This window comes from Lepidochelys kempii, chromosome 12, assembly GCF_965140265.1.
Source record: "Lepidochelys kempii isolate rLepKem1 chromosome 12, rLepKem1.hap2, whole genome shotgun sequence".
Taxonomy (NCBI): Eukaryota; Metazoa; Chordata; order Testudines; family Cheloniidae; genus Lepidochelys; species Lepidochelys kempii.
Window position 1 is genome coordinate 13,803,226 of NC_133267.1, and position 27,770 is coordinate 13,830,995.

The 27,770-nt window shown below is 38.5% G+C and overlaps 1 protein-coding gene across 15 annotated transcripts in view; it reads right to left on the bottom strand.

Moving 5' to 3' along the window:
• Positions 1 to 27,770, bottom strand: part of CHD9 (chromodomain helicase DNA binding protein 9) — a 188,781-nt gene that overhangs the window by 97,925 nt on the left and 63,086 nt on the right. For all 15 annotated transcript variants that reach the window (XR_012154463.1, XM_073307627.1, XM_073307626.1 and 12 more), the window contains 3 exons: positions 27,179 to 27,516; positions 14,688 to 14,799; positions 1,111 to 1,257 (listed from right to left, as the gene is read on the bottom strand). Coding sequence is in view for 14 of the 15 variants with exons in the window: in XM_073307627.1 (XP_073163728.1) it covers positions 1,111 to 1,257; positions 14,688 to 14,799; positions 27,179 to 27,516 (597 nt within the window). In the remaining variant the exon portion in view is untranslated. The remainder of the gene's footprint in view (positions 1 to 1,110; positions 1,258 to 14,687; positions 14,800 to 27,178; positions 27,517 to 27,770) is intronic.

Genomic DNA, 27,770 nt, shown 5'->3' on the forward strand with positions numbered 1-27,770 from the left:
CAACTGAGCCAAACCTGAGTAGCACTGCAACCCCATGCACAATATTGCAAAATGCCCCAAGTGGGGAGCAGAGCCCAGCCAGCCCCACATGTCAGCAGCTGCCACTGCAGAATGAATGAGGGGTAGGCTCTGCAACTCCCTCCCCAAAGACAGGACCTGCCCCGAGCTATCAATTCCCCAGGCCTCCTAAGCAACCCTCTGACACACATGCAACCTAATTTTGGGTCATGACTCCACAGGATCAGAAACCCTGGCCCAGACTGTACCAGTCTTCATACTCCTGTCCATCCCTCAAATATGTTGCTATTTCCCTTCTCTTATCCTCTGTACCTGTCCACCAATAGACTGCTCTTCCCCCTTGACTCTATTACTGAACCCCCTGAATTCAAAAAAGTTGGCTTCTGTCTCCTCCTTGCTACCTAGTTTCCAACAGGGGGAGTATTGAGAACAAGAGAGAAAGTCTCCTTATTCTCAGCTCTGGTGCCCACAGTCACAGCAGTCATCAACAGCCAGAAGGAGCAACTGCAGGAAAAGTCCAGTTCAGCTCTGGGCAGGAACATGACAGTTCTGTAGATGTGGAGCATGCTTAGCGGAGATGCAATGTCCTGAGAATTTTGCTGCCATTTTCTAACAAACCTCTTTGGAGCATGTGGAAATGGTAATTTTTAGAGGCTTATAATGTGGCTAAATTGGGGTGGGTTTTCAAAAGAATAGGTAAAGGCATTTCTCTGACCCTAGGATATACCACCTACCATATTTCAAGTCCCTGCTCAAAAGCATGAGGTGCCATAACTTCTCAATGAAGCAGCTGCAATAATTTTGTAACATTTGGCAAAACAATGTAATTTTTTCTAACCCTGTTCTCAATAATGGATGAACTGTTTTTGCTACAGCTTTCCAAAAAAGTAGTATTTATGTCACACAAGATGACCTGAAAATTGGAAAGGGGAGGATAACTGTATGGAACCTGGGCAATTGCTACTGTGCATCATAATTACTGGGTAACTGACCTAAGTCAGCCAAACATGGCTAACAAAATGGGCTTTACCCATGATATAGTGAAGTTAGTTGGAAGATTCACACTACTCACAGTTCTGGATTTTTACGTACCACAAATAATTGTAAGGGTTGCTCAGCAGGCAAAGGAGCAGAACTCTTTTTGATTTTCACAGAAACTTTAGCCTCTTCCTCTGACTGTTTTCCTTCTCCTTCTTCAGCATACTTTTTTCTTTTAACTTGACGATTTGATCTTCTCTTCTACAATACAGTAATATCAACATAATATTTTTACTGAAAATTCTCTCTCGCAAGAACTGCTTATATTGATTTTTTAAAAATAGTCATTCAGCTACACTACATATTATTATAGAAAATTTAGTGAGCTGTAATTTTGATAAGTGTACAAATTTAAAGAAAAAAAGTAACTGTATAAACAACAACAGGGTGGGGAGATTCTAAGCCAAATTTTGGACCTACAAATCTTGTTAATGTTTCTTTAAGTTATACATAATAAAATATAAAAGTAGTTAAGTGGCTTTGTCTGTATTTACAGCTAAGAAATGAAACTGGAGTAATGTTTTCTGGATATTTACGAACAAAATTCAAGTGAGAGCTATTTTGTTTCATGAATTCACTGTAATTTCTCCCAACAGTAATTTCATAAGGATAAATACGGAAGACCACTGTGTGCTATTAATCTATCTAAACCAATAACCTATAAAGTGAAGATTTACACAATATGCTAAAGTGAGTCCTCTATTAAATAAAAGGTCCTTTTTGTATAAACCGGTATTATGAAGACTCTCAGAAATTAAGAAAGGGAAGAGACCTATCAGATCATGCCAGTCATACTGCTGATACTGTATGATTTTTATTAATTATTATTATTATTTGTTTTACACAAGTATACTGTCCATTCCATCATCTCCTCTACGGGTCTCGATCAAGGTTATTCTAGTATAACCAACATCAACTTTGAGATATCATACACATTTAAGCTTAATGTTTTTTTACTTTTTAAAAAAAATCTCATTACTAGACTATCCCACTCTTAACAATTTCTCTCACTTTGGTGTTATAACTCTCAAATACTTGCAGATTTTACACATTTAACCATTTTAAGCTTAATGATAAAACCACCTTTACAGTCTCTTAATTATTTTGATGAGCTGATGACTAACAGGAGACTGGATAACAAAGGCAACAGCAATCAGTATAACAATTAACACAAAGTCTGACAACTAACTGATTTGAAAACACTGATCTGCCTACGAAAATCTCTTATTTTGGGCAATGAATCAGCAGAAGTATAGAAATAAGACAGCTCTGCAACTCCATACATACTGGACTGAGCTTTATAGCAAAGCAACTGAATCACACGGATTTACTCTGAATGAAGCACTCATTTACAGTAAGGTGTTTCTCTAATTAGCTAGCAATCAACAAGGCTCTACACCAAATATGGCAAGTGCCAAAAGCTTCTGCAGAACTTACACTACTGCATCAGAGTGAAAACTGACCAGTCTAGTCTGTTATCTGAAACATTAAAGCTATGAGCCACAGTGGAAGCAGGTGTTGGGGCAATTCATTAAGCAGAAATAAGGTGTACAATAGTCCCTGACACACTTTTGCAGTAGCCAAGAGGCTCTTATCTATTTTAAGGGTTTTGTATAGAGCCCACCACCATAATAACTAAGCATATATAAAGTAAAGTATATTGAGGTCTCCTGTGGAATCCTTGGAGTCTTTCATAACTAGTAAAGTGAGAAGAACAGAACGTTTTACTTGCATTGAATTTATATTGTAGGAAGGGAGGGCAATTTTTAAATGGGATGGAGGGGGGGAAGAGGATTGGTTTAAATATCTAATTATGGCAGGAATGCTCTCTCAAGAGGAAGATGGTGTGCCCAATGAGGAGGCTGAACTCCAAATTAATAAGAGGTTTCAGAGTAACAGCTGTGTTCGTCTGTATTTGCAAAAAGAAAAGGAGTACTTGTGGCACCTTAGAGACTAACCAATTTATTTGAGCATGAGCTTTCGTGAGCTCAGCTGTAGCTTACGAAAGCTCATGCTCAAATAAATTGGTTAGTCTCTAAGGTGCCACAAGTACTCCTTTTCTTTTTGCAAATTAATAAGCGTTCCCCTGAGAGTCTGTTCCATAGTATGAAGACCTCAAATAAAAATACTTTATCTCTAGCTCTGACACTTTTTCCCTGGGTTTTGTGAGCTGCCTTGCTCCAGAAAAACACAAACATCCTAAAAGATAGCAGATGGAGATGTAGTGACAGAGCAGGGTCCTAATCTAACAATGGCCTTGAAGATAAGGATCACAACCTTAAACTGAAACCAGAAGTGGAATGTGTGTGTGTGGGGGGGGGAGGAGGTATGTATACAAAGAGATTGCTCTTTTTCCTTCCTTAAGTGAATGCCTACAAGAGACACATACCACCCAGAGGCTAATACAAATAAGAAAATTCCCCTGAGGAGGATTTAGAGATAACATCCCCTTGGGAATCCCAGACACCTTTTACTTCTCAACAAGTAGAGGATTTGGGAGTTGGCTTTTCACTTAGGTGAGCCCCTAGACAAGTGAAGATAGGCAACAACAGTAAACACAAAGCAAGAAAAGACATCATGGTCTACAACAACACAGAAAAGAAAAAAAATGAAATAATGCCAAGAAGAGAAAGATATAGTAAACATTAGGCAAATTGTATTTTCTAAAAATTATCAATTTGATCAACTAAGTTGCTATAAGGGCTATAAGTTGCTATAAGTTAACTCACGCGATTAACTCAAAAAAATTAATCACAATTAATTGCAGTTTTAATCACACTGTTAAATAATAGAATACCAATTGAAATTTATTAAATAATTTGGATGTTTTTCTACATTTTCAAATATATTGATTTCAATTACAACACAGAATACAAGTGTACAATGCTTACTTTATATTACTTTTATTACAAATAGTTGCACTGTAAAAATGACAAAAGAAATAGTACTTTTAAATTCACCTCATACAAGTACTATAGTGCAATCCCCCTATTGTGAAAGCGGAATTTACAAATGCAGATTTTTTTTTGTTACATAATTGCACTCAAAAACATAACAATGTAAAACTTTAGCGCCTACAAGCCCACTCAGGCCTACTTCTTGTGCAGTCAACTGCTAACAGAAACAAGTTTGTCTACATTTAGGAGAGATAATGCTGCCCGCTTCTTATTTACAATGTCACCTGAAAGTGAGAACAGGAGTTCACATGGCACTTTTGTAGCCAGCATTGCAAGGTATTTACATTCCAGATATTCTAAAGATTTGCATGCCCCTTCATCCTTTGGCCACCATTCCAGAGGACATGCGTCCATGCTGATGACATCCATTAAAAAAATAATGTGTTAATTAAATTTGTGACTGAACTCGTTGGGGGAGAATTGTATGTCTCCTGCTCTGTGTTTTAACTGCATTCTAACATATATTTCATGTTATACCAATCTTGGATTATGACCCAGCATGTTGTTTGTTTTCAGAACACTTTCAATGCAGATTTGACAAAACGCAAAGAAGGTACTGATGTGGGATTTCTAAAGATAGCTACAGCACTCGACCCAAGATTTAAGAATCTGAAGGGCCTTCCTAAATCCGAGAGGGACGGGGTGTGGAGTATGCTTTCAGAAGTCTTAAAAGAGCAACATTCCGATGTGGAAACTACAGAACCCAAACCACCAAAAAAGAAAATCAACTTTCTGCTGGTGATGTGTGACTCGGATGATGAAAATGAACATGTGTCAGTCTGCACTGCTTTGGATCGTTATCGAACAGAAACCATCATCAGCATGAACGCATAAAATAAAAAATGAATATAATCATCACAGACTTTAGTATACAGGGAGAGCATATAAGTGAAAATAATTATGCTCAAGCCTATCGGAATGGAGCTCTGTCCGTCTGTATTAGGTAGTCGTTGTCAAAATGGGTTTTTTCATGCACAGAGAAACCATAAATTTACAGATATCCAAATGCTACATCATAATTAATAAAACACAGTAGTCAGCTATCTCTGAAAGGAGGGCATTTCAGGAGAAAATGTAGGCAGTCATAGAAAAAATGTCAGCTTATCAATATGAAAAAAGAAACTAGAGAGGGATTTAAAGAAGTTAAGAGAGCTAGATAAAAGGTCAACTGTTCAGTCAGACATATTTCAAATCCTAGAACACTTGCAATATAAAAAGAAAAGGAATACTTGTGGCACCTTAGAGACTAACAAATTTATTTGGCTGTAGACAATGGATCGTGTGGTGTGGTCTGGATGAAAGCTGGAGGAATGTAGGTAAGTATAGCAATCAGTAGGTTTCCTGTAACCCAGGAACCTATCCTTGCAACAAAGCCCATTGCCAACTGTGTCCACCTACCTATTCAGGGGACAACATCATAGGGCCTAATCACATCAGCCACACTATCACTACCGCTGCATAAAACAGAACTCCAGGTAGCTAACTACTATTACGACTGCTATTACCTGCTACAACTGACATGATACCACAGTAGCACTAACACAGTCAGTTTTAAGATCAACTGCTCCTGACGCTACCTAGAGCATGGTCTCAGAGCATACTCAGCTCCATTTTTATTGGTTTAGAGAGGAAATGGCATTCTTCTTACACTGATTCTCACAGGCTACAAAGAACTTAGGTGACTTCCTAAATTCCTTGGGTAGGATTTTCAAAAATGCATAAGCAATTTAGGACTATAAGTCTCATTCAAAGTAACTTATGGACTTTTAAACCTCTTCTCTTCATCTTAACCAAACAAAATATTATCCAAAGCAAAGTGACTACAGTTTATAGAGATTAGCTACTTTTGTGCTCCAACTGGCAGGAGTTTTTCCTGACTGATGCATAAAGAGGCATATAATTCAGTCAGCAATGGAGTATCATCCTTCAGAAGACATTCAAAGAAGGTGCCTCTAAGTTCCAGAGTGCATGGTATTTAACAAGTTCAAAATTACCACACCATTGCAGGTAAGCCTTACAGTACAGCTACACTGAGATTTTGGATCTTGCAATTTAATTGTTATACTACAGCTTCATGGACACTGCATCAATTATAAGAAGCTATGGCAGTTCACCACTAGTACTACAAAAATTGAAGTAGAAAGATTCTAGGAAGGCGTGTTCATTCCAAATGGAATTGTACCACTTCATGCCGGTGGAAACCTCATCCATGAAGATGATGATCATATAGAAATAAATTTAGAGACCACTGATGGAAAGAATATCTTCCATTCAGTGGCTAGAGTGGTATTTCAAGAAGAGTCTACAGCTACCCAAACATCACAAGAAATATCACTGAAGTATGGGAGAGAACAGTTACTTCTTCTCCCTTGAAAATCAGAGTCTCTTACACACTGTGCAGCATTTGAAAAACCTAGAACACTTCCACAAGCAACACGCCTTGAAAACATTTTTGAGATAATCAACTGTGTCTGTAGGCAGAACAATCTTCTTGGCACAGAACTGTGTACAAGTCAAGGTAATGAAGACTCTGGTAACCCTTGCACTCTCGACAGAGATCATAATGATGAACAAGATGATGGATAATGAGGTTGACTAAAAATGTCACCAACCCTATTACATTTCAACGATACCTGTGCAGCAAATATACTATTAGAATTTGTTTTTCCCTTTAGATTGTTGTTGTGATGCTTTGAGGTCACAAAGAAATACAATTTTGTGTGTCTTGAAATAATACACAGAGTGATTAAACTAACAGAAACAAATGCAAATACTTCTAAGTGGTCATCTCAATGTGTTGTTGGTGTCGTTGTTTATCCCTGTTTCTATGGTAACGGCACCACTAGATAGCTCCACATCATAGCTCATCTTAAAGGAGACATAATAGGCTTTCAAATGATGTATGAACTGCATGTGTATAGAGAGGGTACATTAGGCAGATCAAATTGGTGGCCTATCAGGATTCAATCCAAGTCAGGATTGCCTGTAAATATAGCTGCTGCCACTTCAGGACTCCAAAGGCTGCCTCAAAGTTTCTCCTTTGTAAGGAGTCCTCTTTCCTATCTGTGGTGTCTTTTGGGAGGAAATTCCCTTTAGTAGCTACTGCAATGTTTTGAAGGATAAATGGAGGCGAGAACAGCTCCCTGTGTGCTTGACGGATGGTTTCTTCAATACGCTGAGAACTAGACTGAGGTTCCAAGGCAGAGTAAGCTATCTGACATGAGAAAAAAGGTGAAATGAACCTTGAAGTCATAGAGTGTGAAAATACTGAAAACCCCTCAACAGGTAAGTGAAAAGCTGTAAGAGCAGCCAGGTGGACTTTGATGGAGCTCAGTGACAAGCTCAGGATTTTTGAATTCGAGTATATGAGTGAGGTGCTAGGAGGAAGAAAATGCCCACTGGGTGCATCAGAAGTGGAACTGCTTCCACTTTTGCACGTAGGTCTTTCTCATGAAAGGTTTCCTACTATTAAACAGCACATTCTGTTCTTTGAAAGAACAGTCCATTCTACACCCAAGAGTCATTGAGGAGCCAGGACCTGAGATGTAGTATGAAGAGGTGACAGTTTTCAGAGTAACAGCCGTGTTAGTCTGTATTTGCAAAAAGAAAAGGCGTACTTGTGGCACCTTAGAGACTAACCAATTTATTTGAGCGTAAGCTTTCGTGAGCTACAGCTCACTTAAGTGTAGCTTTCACTTCATCTTTTTTCATTTCACCTTTTTTCTCATGTCACTGTAGCTCACGAAAGCTTATGCTCAAATAAATTGGTTAGTCTCTAAGGTGCCACAAGTACTCCTTTTCTTTATGAAGAGGTGAGTCAATGTGCTCGATTCTTGGGTCAGTTTTTGTCAGAGGAGGGCAAAAATGTGGCTAAAGAGTTAGGCGAATCAGGTACAAGAATCATATCACTGCCTTGGCCAAGCTGGTGCTATGAAAATGATTACTGTTTGTTCAGGGGCCTTAAGAAGTAAGTGTTGGGGGACAGGCATATATCAGAATCTGAAGCAAAGGCATGAGGAATGCATTTCGTAAGGAGTTGCAGCTGCGTCCTGCTCCTGAGTAGGATCGCAGACATTTTGTGTTGGAGGGTGTTGCAAAGAGGTCTATTTCCAGAAAGTCCCAGGAAAGAAAAATCTTACATAGAAAAGGATTGCTCAACCTCCCATTCATGGTCCTGGAAAAAATGCCTGTTCAGTGTGTCTATGATGGTGTTCTGCAGACATAGTAGATGTACTGCTGTGATTTTGAATTAGTGGTTATGCACAAGTTAGAGAATTATTGCCTCTGTGCACAAGGACTTGCTCCTTCTGGACAATTTATATAGTACATGATAACTGTTGTCTGTCATGACTCTGATCAAGTGGCCCTTGATCTCAGGTAGGATGTGGCTGCTTCTGTACTGAACTGCTCTGAGCTAAGCCGACTGATGTGAAGAGCAGACTTCTAAGGAATCCATCTACCTTGCACCATGAGGTCCTCACGGTGGCCCCCCCAGCCTACTACAGAGGAATCTGTGGTGATGATCTTTGTAATGGTATGGATGCAAGAATGGAACTCTCACGCAAACCTTTTGGGGATCCTTCCAACAACTGAGAGAGTCGAGAACTTCCTGAGTAACAGAGACACACTTGAACATATGTTGTGCATACTGGGACAGTAGACAGTTCTGAGCCAGGCCCGAAGGCATCAGGAATGCAGTCTGACATGAGGTGTTACGACTGTATAGGCTGCCACATGGTTCAGAAGCTGAAAGTAGGCCACTGCTATAGTTTCAGGGCCCACCAGAGATGAGGTTGGAGAGGCAAACTCATGTTTTTGTGGGAAATATGCCCTGGTGATTGTGGAGTCCAGGGTGGCCCCTATGAAGTTTGTGTGTTGGATAGATGTCATGGTAGACTTTTATGCATTGATTCAAAAGCCCAAGGAGTGGAAGAGGACTAGAACTTTGTTGGTTGTTGACAACCTCAGGGAAGGAATGACCATTGAAGAACCGGTTGTCCAGATGGAGACTATAACTATTCCTATTTGCCGCAGATGGGCTGTGACAACCAAGAAGCTTTGTAAAGACACCAGGTGGTCAGATGGCTGAAAGGAAGTATTCAATACTGATAGTGGCTGTTGCCGATGACGAACTGTAGGAAGTATCTGTGAGCTGGATTCACTACCATATACAAATATGCACCCTGAAGGCCAAGGGCCACAAATCACTCTCCTGGATCTAATGATGGTTTTATTGCTGCTAGGGTTACCATCTTGAACCTCTGTATTTGAACAAATGTGTTCAGAGTCCAGGATTCGTCTCTCCATCCTCCTTTTTTCTTAGGTACCAGAAAGTACTAGAAGTAGAACTCTTTCCAGAAGAAAGAGAGGGAAAGTGGTTCAATTGCCCCCAAGAGCAGGAGGGCCCTCCTGGCTTCGAAGATCCTCAAAAGAGAGAGGGAGGAGACATAGTGGGTGAAGGGAATGGAGTTGAAATGAATGGCACAGCCTGATGTCATGACTTCTGGAATCCATGTGTCTGTTGTGATGTGCTTCCAAGAAAGACTGAAATAAAGATGATGTCTTGTAGGATGTCTAGTGGAGTGGTGCAGCATAAAATCCAGATTGTGAAATGACTCACAACAAAGATCAAAATGGTTGTTCAGAAGAAGTTGCCAACTGAGAGGTGACAACAGATGGTCCTTTCTCATGGCATCTGGGCCTCTTTTTGAGTAGTTCTACAGTTCTCTGGGAAGTTTGGTAGGGAATCAACTGAGACGATTGGGTTGTCTATGACCTGCTAAATTTTTTCTTGGTTGCCCAGCAATCAGAGGGTTGCTCTAGAACTCTTAATGAATGAAGAGATTCATCTGTATCATCACTGAAGAGCTTGGGGCCTTTGAATGGAAGTTCCTCCACTATATTCTCGACTTCCCTGGGGAAGGAGGGCTGCAGCCATAAAGTATGGTGGATAGCTAAGGCAGCTGCTGTAGAATTAGAGGCTATGTCAGCTGCATCCAACGAAGCTTGCAAAGAGGGTTTGGCAATCCTCTGACCTTCAGTGACAAGAGCCTGGAACTGGGTCCTTCTGGTTTTGTGGCAAAGAGAACTTGCTGAAATTTGTGGTGTCCTATTTAGTTACCCTGATTCGTAATGCGACCAAAGAACAGTTTTTTGCAGAAAGTTCCACACACTCAAACTTCTTGTAGTGAAGATCAATCTGTTCTCTGTTTCTCTCATTTACAACATCATCTTGCAAGTAAGCAGTGTAGTGTCTGGTGTCTGCAATATTAATTGAGCTGCTAACAGAAGAACATCATTTCTAGGTAAGGCTATCTTACCTTTGGGAGAAGTGTGTAGGATATCTGCCAGGGCATGTTGTGGCTCCTGGGCCTCTTTCAAGGAGATTTATAAGGATCTGACTATCACCTTCAAGAGCTCTTGGAAGACTTCAACATCATTTGCAAAGGATGAGGGAAGAAGCTACCTGCCTTGTCTGGAGAGGAAGAGGAACTTGTTAGATGGTGCTGCCTTTTCTTCAACTTTTGAGGGTCATCTTGAGGAAGGTGGTCTTGAGGTACTGGTGACTGCACCTCTTGGCAGTTCCTCTTTTGTGAGGATACCTACTAAAGACATAGTCTCCATACAGGACCCTAGATGCCAGAAGGCCCATTGGGATGGGTCCTAAGGGAAGGAGGAGGAGCTCTGAAGGTACTCCTGCCATGGAGGTTGTCAAGTCAGTTGTCAGCTGGTTCCTAGGGTCTCTTCCTTAGGATACACCTCAGAGAAGGTTCAAATGGGGTGCAACTTCTCTCATCTGTCAAGTCGCAGCTTATCTGGGGCTAGATTTTTTTTTTCAGCTAGTCCTTTGTATCTGGGAGGCCGAAAAATTTCTCCCAGTGAAGAACTTCCAGAACTGAAAAATATTCCTGCCCTACACTTGGAGGGCCTGGTTAGAGCCCATTTGCACTTTGGGGCACGATTAAATAAGTATGTAAAATCTACCACCGAAAACCATCAGCAGATATGGATATTTTTATTTTCTATGATGCAGTTTGTGCCATGAACGTAGGATGGGTTTAGACGTTACAGGGATCACAGACAGGGAGGGAAAGGAAGTAGGCAGAAATGGCTAAAAGGGAGTACTAGAGGGAATACAGGATCAAGGTTGGTTGTTGATGGGAGGATACCGCGCACATCCCTATCAGTCTGAGCTCTTGTCCAAAATGTTGCCCCACTGGCTTATGAGGCAGAAACAGATAGTCAGAAAAAGAAAAATATGCTTCTTTTGTACAGCACAGCACACATTTAACTGCTGACAACTCCAGACAGTTTAACGCTTTCCTAGTTTGTCTGGTTCCTCCTTCTCCTATTCTTCCACTCGAGGTAAAGTTTTGGAAGCACTTCTAGCTAATTCTCCTCCAGCATCACCGGGATAATGAGAGCCCAGTAAGTTCTGTTCTTCCTTGGATGAGAAAAGTTTAGGCATTTCCTTGCACAGCCTGTGGCTACCTTGTAGATATACTTCACTGTAGGTTGTTGAAGAAATCTCTATCATTGCATTCAATGATGGAGGATTACCAAGAGGAGTATACCTCTGCCTTCTACTTCTTTCTGGGCTTGCCTGACATTCTTGTGCAATTTGTGGTCTTGCAGCAACTCAGTGAAAAGGACAGACTCCTAGCAGGGAAATTTTCAGGACAAAAATGCATAGCCTAGGCAGAAGATCAACGCTTAAGATCTGAGGACTTCCCAGCACAGAATATTTTACATATTGCTTAATGTACTCCTGGTGACTGACTGTCCTGTGACAACAATTAATGGCCACAGACCAAGAAAAGAAAATGGCATTTAGTGTACAACAAAGAACTACAAATTAATAAAAACTGATGACATCACTACTTGGAATATTAAAATATCTGAAAAGCTGGTAGAGAATTCATTTTATTTACCATAGGTACTATTTAGAATAGCAGTATTTATCTCAATATTAAAACTAAACAGACTATCATCAGCTTAATATATGCCATCCTGTACAACAATTTTTCTTTTTAAAACTAACACCAGTGAGAATTTTCATCTAGATAAGGACTCATCATCCTAGGATTGCTACATCTATGGTTTCACCTAAGCCTATGGTGTTTTTAACTTCCTTTTGTTAGGAGGTATTTATACCCTTCAAAAATTTTGCTAGGCCTTGCCAGTCAAGCTATATAAAAAATAGCGCTGTCAAGTGATTAAAAAAATGAATCGCGATTAATTGCGCGATTAAAAAAAACTAATCACTGTTAAACAATAACAGAATACCATTTATTTAATTAGGTTTGGATATTTTTAACATTTTCAAATATACGGATTTCAATAACACAGAATACAAAGTGTACAGTGCTCACTTTATATTTATTTTTTCTTACAAATATTTGCACTGTAAAAAATCAAAAAATATCGGTAGTATTTTTCAATTCACCAAATGAAAGTACTGTAGTGCAATCTCTTTATCATGAAAGTTGAACTTACAAATGTAGAATTATGTACAAAAAGAAACTGCATTCAAAAATAAAAACGTAAAACCTTAGAACCTAAAAGTTCACTCGGTCCTACTTCTTGTTCAGCCAATCACTCAGATAAACAAGTTTATTTACATTTGCAGGAGATAATGCTGCTTGCTTCTTGTTTACAATATCACTTGAAAGTGAGAACAGGCATTTGCATGGCATTGTTGTAGCCGGCACTGCAAGATATTTACGTGCCAGATGCGCTAAAGATTCATATGTCCCTTCATGCTTCAACCACCATCCCATAAGACATGCTGATGACGGGTTCTGCTCGATAAATATCGAAAGCAGTGCGGACCAATGCATGTTCATTTTCATCATCTGAGTCAGATGCCAACAGCAGAAAGGTTGATTTTCTTTTTTAGTGGTTCGGGTTCTGTAGTTTCTGCATTGGAGTTTTGCTCTTTTAACACTTCTGAAAGCATGCTCCACATCTTGTTCCTTTCAGATTTTGGAAGGCACCTTAGATTCTTAAAGCTTGGGTTGAGTGATGTAGCTATCTTAAGAAATCTCAGATTGGTACCTTCTTTGAGTTTTGTCAAATCTGCAGTGAAAGTGTTCTTAAAACGAACAACATCTGCCGGGTCATTGTCCGAGACTGCTAGAACATGAAATACATGGCAGAATGCAGGTAAAACAGAGTAGGAGACATACAATTCTCCCCCTAAAGGACTTCAGTCACAAATTTAATTATGTATTTAAAAAAAAAAAAAACAAAAAAAAAACAAGCATCATCAGCATGGAAGCATGTCTTCTGAAATGGTGTTTGAAGCATGAAGGGGCATACGAAAGTTTAGCATAACTGGCACATAAATACCTTGCAATGCCAGCTACAAAAGTGCCATGCGAACTCCTGTTCTCACTTTCAGGTGACATTGTAAATGAGAAGTGGCCAGCATTATCTCCCATAAATGTAAACAAACTGGTTTGTCTTAGCAGTTGGCTGAACAAGAAAGAAGTAGCCTTGAATGGACTTGTAGGCTCTAAAGATTTACATTGTTTTGTTTCTGAGTGCAGTTATGTAACAAAAAAGTCTACATTTGTAAGCTGCACTTACATGATAAAGAGATTGCACTACAGTACTTGTATGAGGTGAATGAAAAATACTACTTCTTTTGTTTGCCATATTTACAGTGCAAATATTTGTATTAAAAATAACAAAGTGAGCAGTGTACACTTTGTATTGTGTTGTAATTTAAATCAATATATTTGAAAATGTAGAAAAACATTCAAAATATTTAGAAAATTTCAATTGGTATTCTATTATTTAACAGTGCGATTAAAACTGGGATTAATTTTTTTAATCGCAATTAATTTTTTGGGGTTAATCGCGTGAGTTAACTGCGATTGTCAGCCCTAATAAATAACATCAATAAACTTTTATTGATAATCATTTTTATGCCACCTTATAGCCATAAACCTCAGAGCAACCTTACAACCTTAAGTTTGGTGCTGTGTTTCTTGTAAAAAGCTATCCGGTATCTTTGTATTCCTAAAATAAAGCATGATGCTCGGCATCATCAGAAATTTTATGGTGATGTTTACTTTTTATTTTTTAATGACCTGTTAAGTCTAGAATAAGTTAATTATTATAGTTATATAAATGTTTCCACACATTTGTGTTGAAATGTAGACACAGTATAACTATAATCACCACCTCAACACAGCTTAGTTATAACACTTTAGCCATAATCCGCAATTTATTTCTTGTACAAGGAAGAGTATTTGAATCATTGGTTTCATAGAATCATAGAAGGTTAGGGTTGGAAGGGACCTCAGGAGGTCATCTAGTCCAACCCCCTGCTTGAAGCAGGGCCAATCCCCAATTTTTGCCCCAGATCCCTAAATGGCCCCCTCAAGGATTGAACTCACAACCCTGGGTTTAGCAGGCCAATGCTCAAACCACTGAGCTATCCCTCCCCCAAATGTTTACAGACATTTGGTCTCATGTTCACTCATTTAAGAGCAGAAACCACAGAATCAGAAACATCAATTTATATAAACTCAATAGCAATAAAAAACCCTCTGCCTTCACTAGTAAGTATCACTAATGTCAAAAAATATAATATTTTGGAGTTTAAAGCTATAATGGCACAGAAAAATCTTCAAAAGAAAAAAAAGAAAAATTATGAATACTGACCTGAGAGTCCTCATCTTTAAATGACCGCTGTGGAGTCTGCTTAGTATCAGACATTTCATCTGAAGACTCATTTTTTCTCTTCTGCTTTTTACCCAATGTGATTATAAGCTTGCTGTTTCAAAACAAAAATAAGACAATGTTAAGACAGACTGTTTATGCACTATTGTGCATTTTGTATTTAATGTCTGGGACACTGACCAGGACAAAATAACTTTAATTTCCTTACTCTTTTTACTACCAGTACCATAGAGTCCCACCACGTCACAAATGAGAGGAGAAACGTAGGCCTAATTCTACTGATTTTGCCACTGACTTCAGTGGGAGTGTAAGACTTGACTTTTTGTGATTACTTAAGAACAAGGAGGCAACTTTACAATAGTTAGCATTTGATACTACTCCTGATTAAATCCCCAAAGGCCTAGTGGAAACATCTGTATTTCTCTCCACAGGCAAATCTCTCATGTATTCCTCAACAGTGTTAATATTTTAATTGAAATGTTTAAAAGTAAATTTATGATAAGTAAATGTGGAGCTGAGTTGACAGGGTACTTTTAACTGCATAGAGAGCTACAATTTACCATACTTATCTCCTCCAAATTACAGTACCCCCTAGATGCCATAATTTCTCTCTCTGTGAAACATGGAACTTCTGATATCTTTACTCATACAAGAAACTTTAGTTTGACAACAACAGTTATACATTACACAATTTAAAAGCAAATCCTATAATATGCAAAATTCATAGCATCAAGTAAATTATTAGATGGTAAAAATATGAAACTGTGAAGTCTGACTTTTTGCAATTTCACAAAAGCAAAAATTTGAGAAGCCTAGGTTTATCAACAATGGTTTCATCAGCACTTTGGAGGACCAGAGCTGTGCGGCAAATTATAATTCTACATGAAAAATACTAATTATTTCTTAGTTTAAATTCTGAAGTCACACAGAGAGGGGCAATATCATTAATATCATTATTTGTTTTTAATGATAGGGTGACAAAATACATGGGTTTTTTTCATTTTTGAAATCTGACAAGTGCTACTCTTCAAGTGTATTCTCAGAGGAATAATCACAGAGTGATTACAAGCAAACAATCATGAATAAAATGATATCCTTAAATATATACTTTACATAATATAGATTTGATAATTGCATACTATGTTAACACTGAGAAAATTGCTTTAGCATACAAATATCTTCTCCCACTTCATGGCTCGGCCTAAAGACAAGACTTTGGCCTTTATTCACAGCCAGTAAAATTATTTTCATCAAAGCAGTCTGAAGAAAGTAAAACGCACTAAGCAAAAGGACTGACTAGCCTTCAGCCTCACATTTTCTCCTAGGAAAAGGGCAAAATAAGACAGGCTGATCATAATAAATACATTACATCTCCAACAGTCCACAGAGAAAATACAAACCCCAAAATGCCAAACTACCAATTCACTACTGATAGTGTCAATACAATAGTTCCCAAAATACAAAGCACAGTTGCATTTCAGAAAGAGACCAACATTTTTCACCAATTATTAATATCCAACCAACAAAGCAAGAATTCTTACTGGGAGGGGGAAAAAGGCTTTTAACAAGTAGTTTTCTTTCTGCTATATAATTTTGATTTCTAGTAGAAACTGAAATGTACACTTAAATTTAGTGGCAGTAAACATAGGTTGGGCAATTCTAAATTGAAGGGGAAGTGCTTGCACATGTCTGTGGGATAGAAATTGGCTCCTGGCTTCCCTCACACCTCTGCCCCATCATATATTCTTTCTGTTAATTCTTATATATAAAAAAAGTTATTTTTCATTATCTCAAGGAATAAATTTTAAAGAATCAACACACTGATTTTCATATTTTTTCTTCAAAAGTAGCTTGGTTTCTTCTCCCTTGTGAATACTAATGGTTGTCTATTAGCATTTATTCAAGCTTGAGAAGCTGAACGAGGTAGTTTTGTCCTTCGATGAACTGACTTTTCCACAGTATTCTAGCTTCATTTTCCCTTAAAGCACAATCCTTCAGGTAGTTTTGTCCTTCGATGAACTGACTTTTCCACAGTATTCTAGCTTCATTTTCCCTTAAAGCACAATCCTTCAGACCTCCATGGATCACCCAAACTTGTTAATTCAGGTTTCCTGATTGATTGCTAATTGGTGTCCGTTTTATGGAAAAGTGTTTGACTTGGTCACTGCAACATATGGCCTAGTCTAGACTAGAACTTAAAGGTATGATATCGGCATGTTAATTAGGATATTTTAGAAGTACAGTGTAGACAAGGAACACTGCATATAACACATGCTAAACTGGTTACGTTAAAGCAGTGGTTCTCAACCAGGGGTACATATACGTCTGGGGGTAGACAAAGGTCTTCCAGGGGTACATCAACTCATCTAGATATTTGCCTATTTTTACAAGCAGCTACTTAAAAAGCACTAGCTAAGTCAGTACAAACTAATATTTCATACAATTACTTGTTTATACTGCTCTATATACTATACACATGGTGTAAGTACAATATTTATATTCTATTGATTTATAATTCTATAGTAAAAATGAGAAAAAATTCTCAGTAATAGTGTGCTGTGATACTTTTGTATTTTTATGTCTGACTTTGTAAGCAAGTAGTTTTTCAGTGAGGTGAAAGTTGGGCGTATGCAAGACAAATCAGACTCTGGAAAGGGGTATAGTAGTCTGGAAAGGTTGAGAGCCACTGAGTTGGCGCCTTGACTCCCCTCTAGGCTTTTACTAGACCATTTTATCATGTTAAAGGCAGGCTTGTCCACACTAGACTTCTAAAACATGTTATAACATGAGCCATCAAGCCTTTAAATCCTAGTCTAGATGATTTAGGATTGTAAAGAATGTAAAAGTACTTGGGGAAATCCATGAGGTCAGAACAGTCTAATTCTGCCAGCCTCATGTTGAGTAGTACCTTGCTCCACAAACAGTCCCATCAATTTCAATAACCCAGATTGTCCCTCTTAGATTTACATGTGGAAGAGACACTCCGCACACTGATCTCCCAATCCCATGCTGAAGTGGGATGGATGACAACTGCCACCTGGACACTGTCGTCCCCCCGTCCCATATAGACTCCAAGGAGACTACTCCATGGATAGGTGAGGAGACTGGGAATGCGGATGGGTTTTGTTTTGTTTTTACAGTGGGATGTTGGAGTGGTCTGGGAAGCCACAGCCATGGATACTCCCAGATAGTGAAGCTCTGTTGGAGCTGTGCTGCCAAACAACCAAGAAGGGAGGAGCCAGGTGGGGCTGGATCTGGTGCAAAAGCACAGAAGTGTCTTTCTTTGTGAATCCCTCAGCATCTGCCAGGGATTTGGGGGCAACTGGGCTAACAGCCCATAGGATAACACACACATCACAGAGCAGAGTCAAAACAGATTGAATATTTTTACACATTTATCTACATAGTCTTAACAACCAATCTTGTTTTGTAGCCACATGTTTTTCACCTGTCTTTCAGTAGACTCTTAGAGATAAGAACATTATATTTTTGTACTTTCATGGAAATCTAACATTCTGAAACTAATTTTAATCACTTGGTCAGCTAATACCAAAGAAACACACTTGTTTCTTTTCTCTTCACAGAAGTGATCAACTGAGATGATTTGCTCTTGTTCACTGTTTTCATATAGAAACATTTGGGACAGAAGAAGAGAAGAGTAGTAAGCAATGCAGGCTCGAATTCACAAACAATCAGTTTGCCCTGGTGGCAGTCAGAAGACCAGGCACTGGTTGAAAAACAGGAATCCTACAAACTCCAGTAAATTTCCTGAAGAAATGGCTAAACATATAGAACTACCATCTTCTAGCAGGCATTCCTTCACATGCACATTAACTCTCCTGTAAAATGAGCACTATAGCTACTAAGTGGGATGGCTGTCAGAGACCTTGTTAGGAATAAGTCCTATGTCACTTGGATTTTATAACACCATGCTTGGGGTTCATGTCCTGCTGTGGTTATTTGTTTATTTTGGAAGTTGTTTGTTGTTCAAGGAAGGTATGGTCTCTTTCTCCAACCCATACTTGGCAGAGGCGGTCAAAGGTTCCTCATCCCCTGCCTATCGCTGAAGGAACTAGTCGTCTGGGTGGAGGAAGAGCAATATTGCTGAGTTACAACTGAGTAAGTGTGGGCAGGTTCTATTAGAAGGATGGAATTTGTGGGCCATTTCTAACCATGAGCCAAAAATGGAATGTCAGGATTTAGCAAACACATGAGCAGTTGTGATCTCTTCTGTTGTACATGGACATTATATAGGAACAATTTGGCTGGATTACTGTAACATACTTTATGTAAGACTGCTATTGAATATCATCCCAAGTGGCAACTACAGCAGAATACAGAAGGCATACTTACATGTCCATACTCCAGGAACTCCACAACGGCTGCTAGTTATCCAGCATAACCACTTCAAATTCTTATTAGTATTTGAACACTTAAATATTGGATCAGAGTATTAGAATGACCATGTGTTTCTTCACATCCCATTTTGATATATCAGATTAAACAAGACCAAAACTAACAACTCATATAGTATTACATCCAGAGAATGAAAGACCTAAGATTTTCTGTCAAAGGTCTGTGATTCAGGAATGTTCTATCAGTGAAGTCAGAATAGATCTATTGCATACCTCCAGGTGACAAAGATAATTTTTTTCTTTTACTTATTTGGGGTGATAATGTTTTACATTTGGGTTGCACCACATAGGAATGGCTGTATAATTTAGGATATATTTGAAGAGTTAATAATGAATAAGGCAAAATCCCCCTTAGTTCTTTTTAGGGCAGACAACAATGCAGTTTATGATAACAAAAGGAAATTCTGAACATAAGAATTACTGTGCTAGATGTGACATTAGTTAAAAAGAACTTTACAAAATTATGTGTACAATATGATGATAAAGATAACCTCAATATTTCTTGGGGAATTTAATTTCTTAATGGTCTTGTCCTGTACCTCATCACAGCATCACTGAAGCTTTTCATTAGCCTCCCATGCTATCCAGAGTTTAACTATATGTATGAGTGCATGGCCGTAATGGAGTTACAAAATATAAATGTCAGGTTTGTTTTTTTTTTAAGCAAACAAACAGCACATAGAATTCATTACACCTATGACAGAAAAATGCACTTATTGACATTAATGTTTATTGTCTCCATAGTGGAATTCCACATTTAATCACCAGGGAAGCCCATAATAAATAGATGTGAAGTCAGAGCAAAAGCAAAGGGAAAATTAAATCAAATCCTTAACACCTTGCTGAAAACCTAGAATAAGGAAATGGTTTTGCTGTCATCAGATTGTTACTGTACAATAAGCATGTCAATTCACTGCTAATTAACTAGATTCCATAACCAACCCATAAAACAATTTACTTGAAGATCATCAACCAAATTAATTTTGGTAATCCTAAATTAGTAAACTCTCATGTACTCCTGTGGATACTGTATTACAACAACAAATGGAACTTACTCATTTATCTCAAGTAACATTTATCCAATTAACTAGACATGGAATGTAATTGATTTAGAACCTGATTCAGTGCCCACTAAATGCAATGGGAGACCGTCCATTGCGTTCAGTGAGGGCACTGGATCAGGCCCTTTATTCCCCTACTTCAAAGGCGATATAATCTGTCTAGGAGCAGGCGTTCTCAAACTTCATTGCACCGCGATTGCACCTAGAAGGGTCGTATAGACACCTGAGCCCACCCAAGCCCCACCACCCCGCATGGCAAGGGCCAAAGCCAAAGGGCGTTAGCCACTAGTGGGGGGCCTGTAACTTAAGCCCTGACACCCAGGGCTGAAGCCTTCAGGCTTTGGCTTAAGTGCCGGGCAGTGGGGCTCGGGCTTCAACTTCAGCCCCGGAAGGTGAGGCTGCAACTCCAGGCCCTAGCAAGTCTAACGCCAGCCCTGGTGACCCCATAAAATGAGCTCACGACCCACTTTGGGGTTCCAACCCATAGTTTGAGAACCGCTGGTCTAGAGGTAGATCCTTAAAATTTATATCTAACTGTGGTAAAAAAGGCTTTAAAGGTAGAAAAATTCACACTGTTGAACTTTGAATGGCAGAAGTGTAACATCCAGAAGCTGTTACGAAAGTTTTATAAGGTCTACATTAAGACCCAAATGACATCCCAAATTATGTTTATTAATTTAACAAGAAAAACAGACGGTTCCCCGACTCTGGAGAAAGTGTGACCTGGAACTCATTCCTTTTTGCACATCACAATTAGCAAATTCCAATCAGTTATACCTGGGGAAACTCATTAACCATCACGGGCATTGCACAGGAATCACTCAGGACAGAATATGATCCTCAGAACTTTTTATGAGCCACTCAGTATTCGGAAAAACAGACCCAGTTTGACACACTGAATTTGCATCTCCGGTACTTGGAATAAAACAATTTTTATTTGTAAATTGAGACTATTTGATATAGAAATAATTGAGAAACGAACATGGGACCCTCACAATGTCTTCTTTTGGGAATGACTTTTCAAAGTGGAACTGCTTTTTAAAAAACACAATTACAACTTCTTAAATACACATGACCCAGTCAGTTCCTGCCACTGCTGTTTACCTTTATTAAAATGTCAATTACATTTTTATCTGTTAGGGGAGTAGTCTCCATTGCATCCCATATTAGGTGACATATCATGTCCCCCCCTCCAGGAGATAAATGGTTTTATTTCTTGGTTTCTTCACATTGTAAATTTTTATTTAGTGTGCTTGGATTTTAGGATGGTGAGGGCCTTGTCAGAGAAAACATGTATTTTTGTCTCCTAATTTCCCCCCAAAATAATGAAGTTTGAAATCCCAGTGAGAGAAATTTAATATCAATGTTCTCTCCCAATTTTGGATGATCTGGACATATCCGAAAAATTTTATTCCTACAAGAAAACCAAAAGTTTTCAGTTATATTTCAGGCTTTTCCCCCCACACTATGCACATACACCTGTCAACATATCACATGAGCTCATAGTACTTAAAACAGTGAGTAGTCCTATTAAGCTTGATTATTAATTATATTATGATGATTAAGCTGGAATTTTCAAAAGGGGCTTACAGGAATTAGGTACCCAGTTCCCACTGGACTTTCTTCTAACTACCGTGGGCCACTCTGCAAATCCCATCCTTCCATTTATTTCGCAGTAATTGCTCATCACTGTACAAAAACACAGGAAGAAACAAATCCTGCCCTGAAGAGCTCACATGGGACAGTGTATGAGCTTGAGTTGGCTTTAATGAAATGTGATTTTTTTTTTTAATTTGTATGTTTTGCTAACAAACTCTCCTGATTCTTAAATGTCCTTATATTGATTTGGTAAACTTTTCAAGCAAGCTTTTGTTAATTATAGGATTTAATTTTTTTAGAAGATTAAAATAAAGTTAAAAATAGATATTATATCAACATGAGGTTATTATTTACTCTCCAGCCTCACTTTTCAACTAATGAAAATCTGAATTACATTAAAAACAGGATTTTGGTCCCATAACTAATTGCTTTTAGGAAAATATTTTAAGAACAGTCATTTTATTAGTTCTAGATATTATTTTTGTTATTATAATGGTAACAATTGTTCCACTGCTGGCAAGGGATCTAGCAGGATTTCCATTATGAACCCATATAATGTACGGAATTATGATTCACTTAAACATTCCCTGTGTTTAAAATTGCCACGTCAGATCTTTGCCAAACATTTTTCTCTCTCGTATCACTATTTTTACTTTATATTTTATTTATATATTACATATTATAAAATATGTTTAAAGAACACAAATTTTGGTTGAAGAATTAAGCACTTGAAAGTTAGGAAAAGCCATATTTACAGCTGCCTGTGCAAATCTACAAATACTATATATGTAATTTTAACAATCCCTCAACATCTATCAGCAGCAGGCTTGAACCTTAAACCTTCATCGTTGCAGCATACAATGCTACCATTTCGGTTATTAGACATTAATTAGCAGCAGGAGACAGTTATCACAGAGGGGGAACTGCCAGTAGGGCAATATGCAGCATCTGGGTGGGAGTGGGGGTGGGGGGGTGTTACTGAGGGGGAGGCTCTATCGTTGCAGGAATTGGGGGGGCTCCTGCCTCAGGTGGCATGCATATACGAGGGCATACACCAGTGGAGGCATATGCTAGATGCAGTGGTGGGGAACTTAACCCAGCTCTCTTCTTTGCCCACCACCTCCCCGCTGTAGCTGCTCCCAGATTTCCCCAGAACAGAATGTACGCCTGCTGCAGCAGCAGCAAAATCCCAGCCTTGAAACTTTTGTGTTATTTTGGAGAGCTGCCAACATTTTTTCTGAGGAATACAAATGAGACACGGGAAAGAAGAATCACCTTGTGCAGTAACGACGATTCTTTGAGACGTGTCCCCCTTTGGGTGCGCCACTGTAGCTTGTTTCCTTGCAATGCTGCCAGAGAACTTTGCAGCAGTGTCCATTTTGCCCGCGCATGCTATGTCTCCCCCATGCCTCACCACAAGGCTAAACCAGCACGCACGGGGTAACCCACCTTCATGCCTTCTCTACTGCAAAGTCCCTGACAAGAATTCTCAAGTAGAGGGGAGGAGGGTGGGTTGTGAAGCTCCCATAGGGACACACGTCTTGAAGAACCATTGTTACTGCTCAAAGTGAGTAACAACAACTTCTTTTTCTTCTTCAAGTAGTGTCCCTGTGGGTGCTCCATTGTAGGTGACTCCCAAGCAGTATCCCCACTGGACGGCTGGGGCTTCGGAGTCAAATCTGTTACGAATGACAATAACGTGGAGCCAAATATGGCATCAGAGGTGGAGTCCCCAGTAATCACATAATGTTCTGCAAAGGTATGGACTGACGCCCAGGTTGCCCCTCTACAGATTTCTGAGACAGGGACATTCTTGAGGAAAGTGACAGGGGACCAATCTTCTGCAGAGAGTGTGAATATCAGCTGGAGGTGTCATGTTGCAAACCTGATAACATTGTTTAATACAGCTGGAGAAGCATTTGGAGAGTCTCTGGGTGGATATTGTTGAGCCCCGGGATCTCTCCGCAACAGAAAGGAAAAGTTTACAAGACTTCCTAAAATCCTTCGTCCTATTCAGGAAAAAGGCTAGGTCTCTCCTGACATCTACTATATGTATAGTATAGCCTCCCTGTTATCACAGTGAGGCTTGTGGGAAACGTAACAGTTCCATAACTTTAGTGCTTCTACGCAAAGGAAGGACGACCTGGCTCTTCCCGGCGGTCAGGAAGGAACTGAGGGGGGTCAGCCTGCATGCACTAGTTAGCCTTGTGGAGGGACACAAGGGGCAATAGTGTCTGTTCATCTAGCACATGTGCTGCTACCAAAATTCGCTGATTAGCAGCACAGGGATGCAAGCGCACTTACAGTGGAGCATCCATAGGGACACTACTCAAAGAAGAAGAATGATTTTTAACAATTTATATCTCAGCAAAATCAACATTGAAATCATGAGATAAAGAAATGGCAGTTGGAAACAACAGAGGTATGAGAAACTTCTCAAAGACCAGACCATAATAAATAATAATAATAAAAAAATGGAAAGAACATGACAAACTATAGGAGTTACTACCAGCTCCCCCTACAATAAAGACAAGATCTAAAAGAACTACTACTTAATTTAGTGTTCAACTTTAAAGCAGTCTGATTTTCTGAAACTATTTAGCAACCACAATCTGAACATTAGGCCCCTTGAAGGTGCCCCAGACAACAATTACTAGGCACGTTAGAATTTTTTTGTCATTTGTCACATATATATGCATGCACACACGCACACTTACCAACTAAAATGGAAGCAGCAACCATTATTGTTAAGACTGCTCAAGAATGTCCATTCTAGGCTTGTTTTCAGTTACTCATAGATTTTCAAAACTTCAGTATTTGTGCTAAAGAATTTTTGCCATGGTCTCTGCCTTGACAGTGCATTTTTATGGATATTTTCAGCAGAAAATGTTTAAATAATTTCTGAGTAGATGGAGAGTGAAAAAAATTAATATTTATGGTTCTGATTGTGCAAACACATATATGCTTAATATTAAGCATGTACACAGTCTCATTGAAGTGAATGGAACTACCCATGTGCTTGAAATTAGACATATATGTGTCAGATTTCACAGGACTGGGGCCTAAATTAATACACAGTAGTTGTAAATGCATTTTATGCTTCTTGTTGACAATTCACTGCCACCGTGTTATGGTTCTTGTGTGTAAAAAGCAGACATGACATTCTGATAGAAAGTTCTGCACATTCTTATTTCCCTGCTCAACACACACTTCATGCAGAAAAGCAAGCTTATAATCATATTAATTCACTAGTTCATAATTTCAAAATTAGGATATGCACCATTAAGGCTGGTTTCAGAGTAGCAGCTCTGTTAGTCTGTATTCACAAAAAGAAAAGGAGTACTTGTGGCACCTTAGAGACTAACCAATTTATTTGAGCATAAGCTTTCATGAGCTGAAATTTTAACAAGATAAACCATGGATACAGTTTCAGTTGTAATTCTGAATGTTCTTACTTTGTTTACATTAAGTTAGTCTTCTTCATACAACAGCAACTTTCATTTGTATAACTCAGTTCATCCAGAAGGATCAGAAAGTGCTCTACAAGCAAACTATACAGAGATCACTCCATCCACCAGTAAAACCCAGCCACCTCTGGAGTACACCACAGGTCTTTAACAGCACACAGTAATGGTACACAACAGAATAATATAGGAAAGTAACTAGCTCCATAAAATAATTAAACTATTTGTGGTTGCAATTAATAAACATGCTGAGGCTACCAGACCCATTAATGATAAAGTTTCTAAACTGTAAAGCATAGTTAGACAAATTGCTTTTTCATTTTTAAATGTCAAATTACTAAAAGTCTACTGGAGTAAATGGGAGTCTTTTAGGTGACTTCAATATACTCTGAATTGGGTCCAAAATAACCAAAATTAAATGTATTATATTTTTGAGTACTACACTACTGTATATTTGGATTTTACCTGTCATGAAATCTTACTTGAAAATGAATCCATACGGTCATGGATAGAACAATGTCATGTGAACTGAAAACTGACTGATGAACTGTAAACAAAGGGTAATGACAACTTATTTATTTATTTTGATTTATACAATAAGAAGGGGGAAAGTCTGGTGTGGTATACCACACGGATTAGTTTTAGATAAGGTCTTATTAAATACATTAATTAATGACCCAAAAAGGGGAGTAAACAGCATGCTACTGACATTCACTGATAATATTAAACTGGAAGGAGTTGCTAATACTAGTGAAAAGAAAGAGATTAAAAATCAGGGCAAAACACAACCGAATGTGATGCAACTTGGAAAGCTGTGAGTTCATACAGCCTGAAAAAAGATTCAAACACACAAGTTATTAAACAGATGGGAGAAACCTGGAAAGTAATGATGCCGAAAGAGACCGGGGTAATAGTGGGTGTCAAAAAGGAAGGGAATTATTCAGTGTGGTTCACCAACAAATTTAGGGAAGAAATTAAGCCCAAGAAAATTTAGGTTGAAAAAAAAAATCAGGAAAAGTTTCATCAGAATGTTATTCATAATGTTGTGGAATAGCCTCCCAAGGTAATTGGAACATTTAAGAACTAGATGGCACAAAATTCTAGATAATGTACAACAGGGATTAACTTTACATTTTCAGGGAGATTAACTGGATGACCTAAAAAGGACATTTCCATATCTGTCATCTGAGGATATAATACCAAATTCAAGCACAGATAAAGTCATTGATTTAATATCACTATTCTTACCCAAAAAAAAAAAAAAAAAAAAAAAGCATATTTTGGGGGAGGAGGGGGGACACACAAATGGTCACGACTTCTGTTTTAAACTTTGTTTGAAAGTTAATACCTCAAATTATACACTGTCTTTTAAGACCACAATGGAGAAATGGGTCAGTAGTAAATCAGAGGCAGGAGTGCCACCTACCGAAGCCCTAGCAACACTTTCTACAACACCTTAAACATCCTGTGCAGTTTTCCCACCAAGATATTGACACATCTTGACCCTGCTAAACTTGCAAAATTTCAAGGGACGACAGAACAAGTGCATGGATGCAGAATACACAGTAATTTAAATAAATAAATAATTAAATAAAATGTGATTGCAAGTTCTCTGTTACATCTTCTGGTCTACACCACAGTTTCTCAGGCATCTGCATTAATGTTTGTTTGCAAATATGCTAATTAGATGTCCAGTTTCTCTCTATATAGTATCATGGATCTCATCTCAAAAGAAATGCTGAGACTGATAAAAAATAGCATTGATAATACATCAAATAAAATTTAAAAACTCAAACCAAAAGGCAACTTAATAAACAAAAACAGATGGGTTCAAGATATTTAGAGGAAGAATATCTATGATTAATAAGCAGTTTCTGTTCCAGTCAAATGTTTGCAATTTGAAGGGAGTTAAAAGGAAATTTTAGCCTACTTACCCAATTTTTGTTTTGTCTTTAATTTTGGATGAGGAACCAGTTTTAGTTTTTTTGCTCTCCTTGTCCTTTGGTTTGGATTTAATTTTTCTACCTTTCTTTTCCTCTCTTCCTTCAGCCGAAACACTGGGGAAGTTTTCAGGGCTCATTACTCGTGGAATGTTTCTCTCCCCTCTCTCTTTTGCTTTTGCAATTGCCTCCGATATTATGCGATTAGCCTTCTCCTGCTTACTTTCCGATTCTACTTTTTTCTTCTGTTTCTTTTCCGACATTGCCCTCACCTGGGTATTCTGCAATTTAGTATATGTCCCTGAAACATCAGTCTTCTTGGAGGAAGGAGGCTGGAAGAATAAAAACATTTTTTTAAAGAAAATAAATATATTTCAAAATAAATTTGCAAATACTGTTCACCGAGTTCTACAGCAAAGTCAAGAATACATATAAACGCAATAAACAAGGAAAATGATTCTGTATTACTCCACTATGGCATGGGTTCCAGAATAAAGTATACCAACAGTTACATTTAAACTGGTTCTACGTACAGAAAATCAAGGAGAAATAGATTTTCTGAAGTTCTCATAGCCTTCTTTACCAA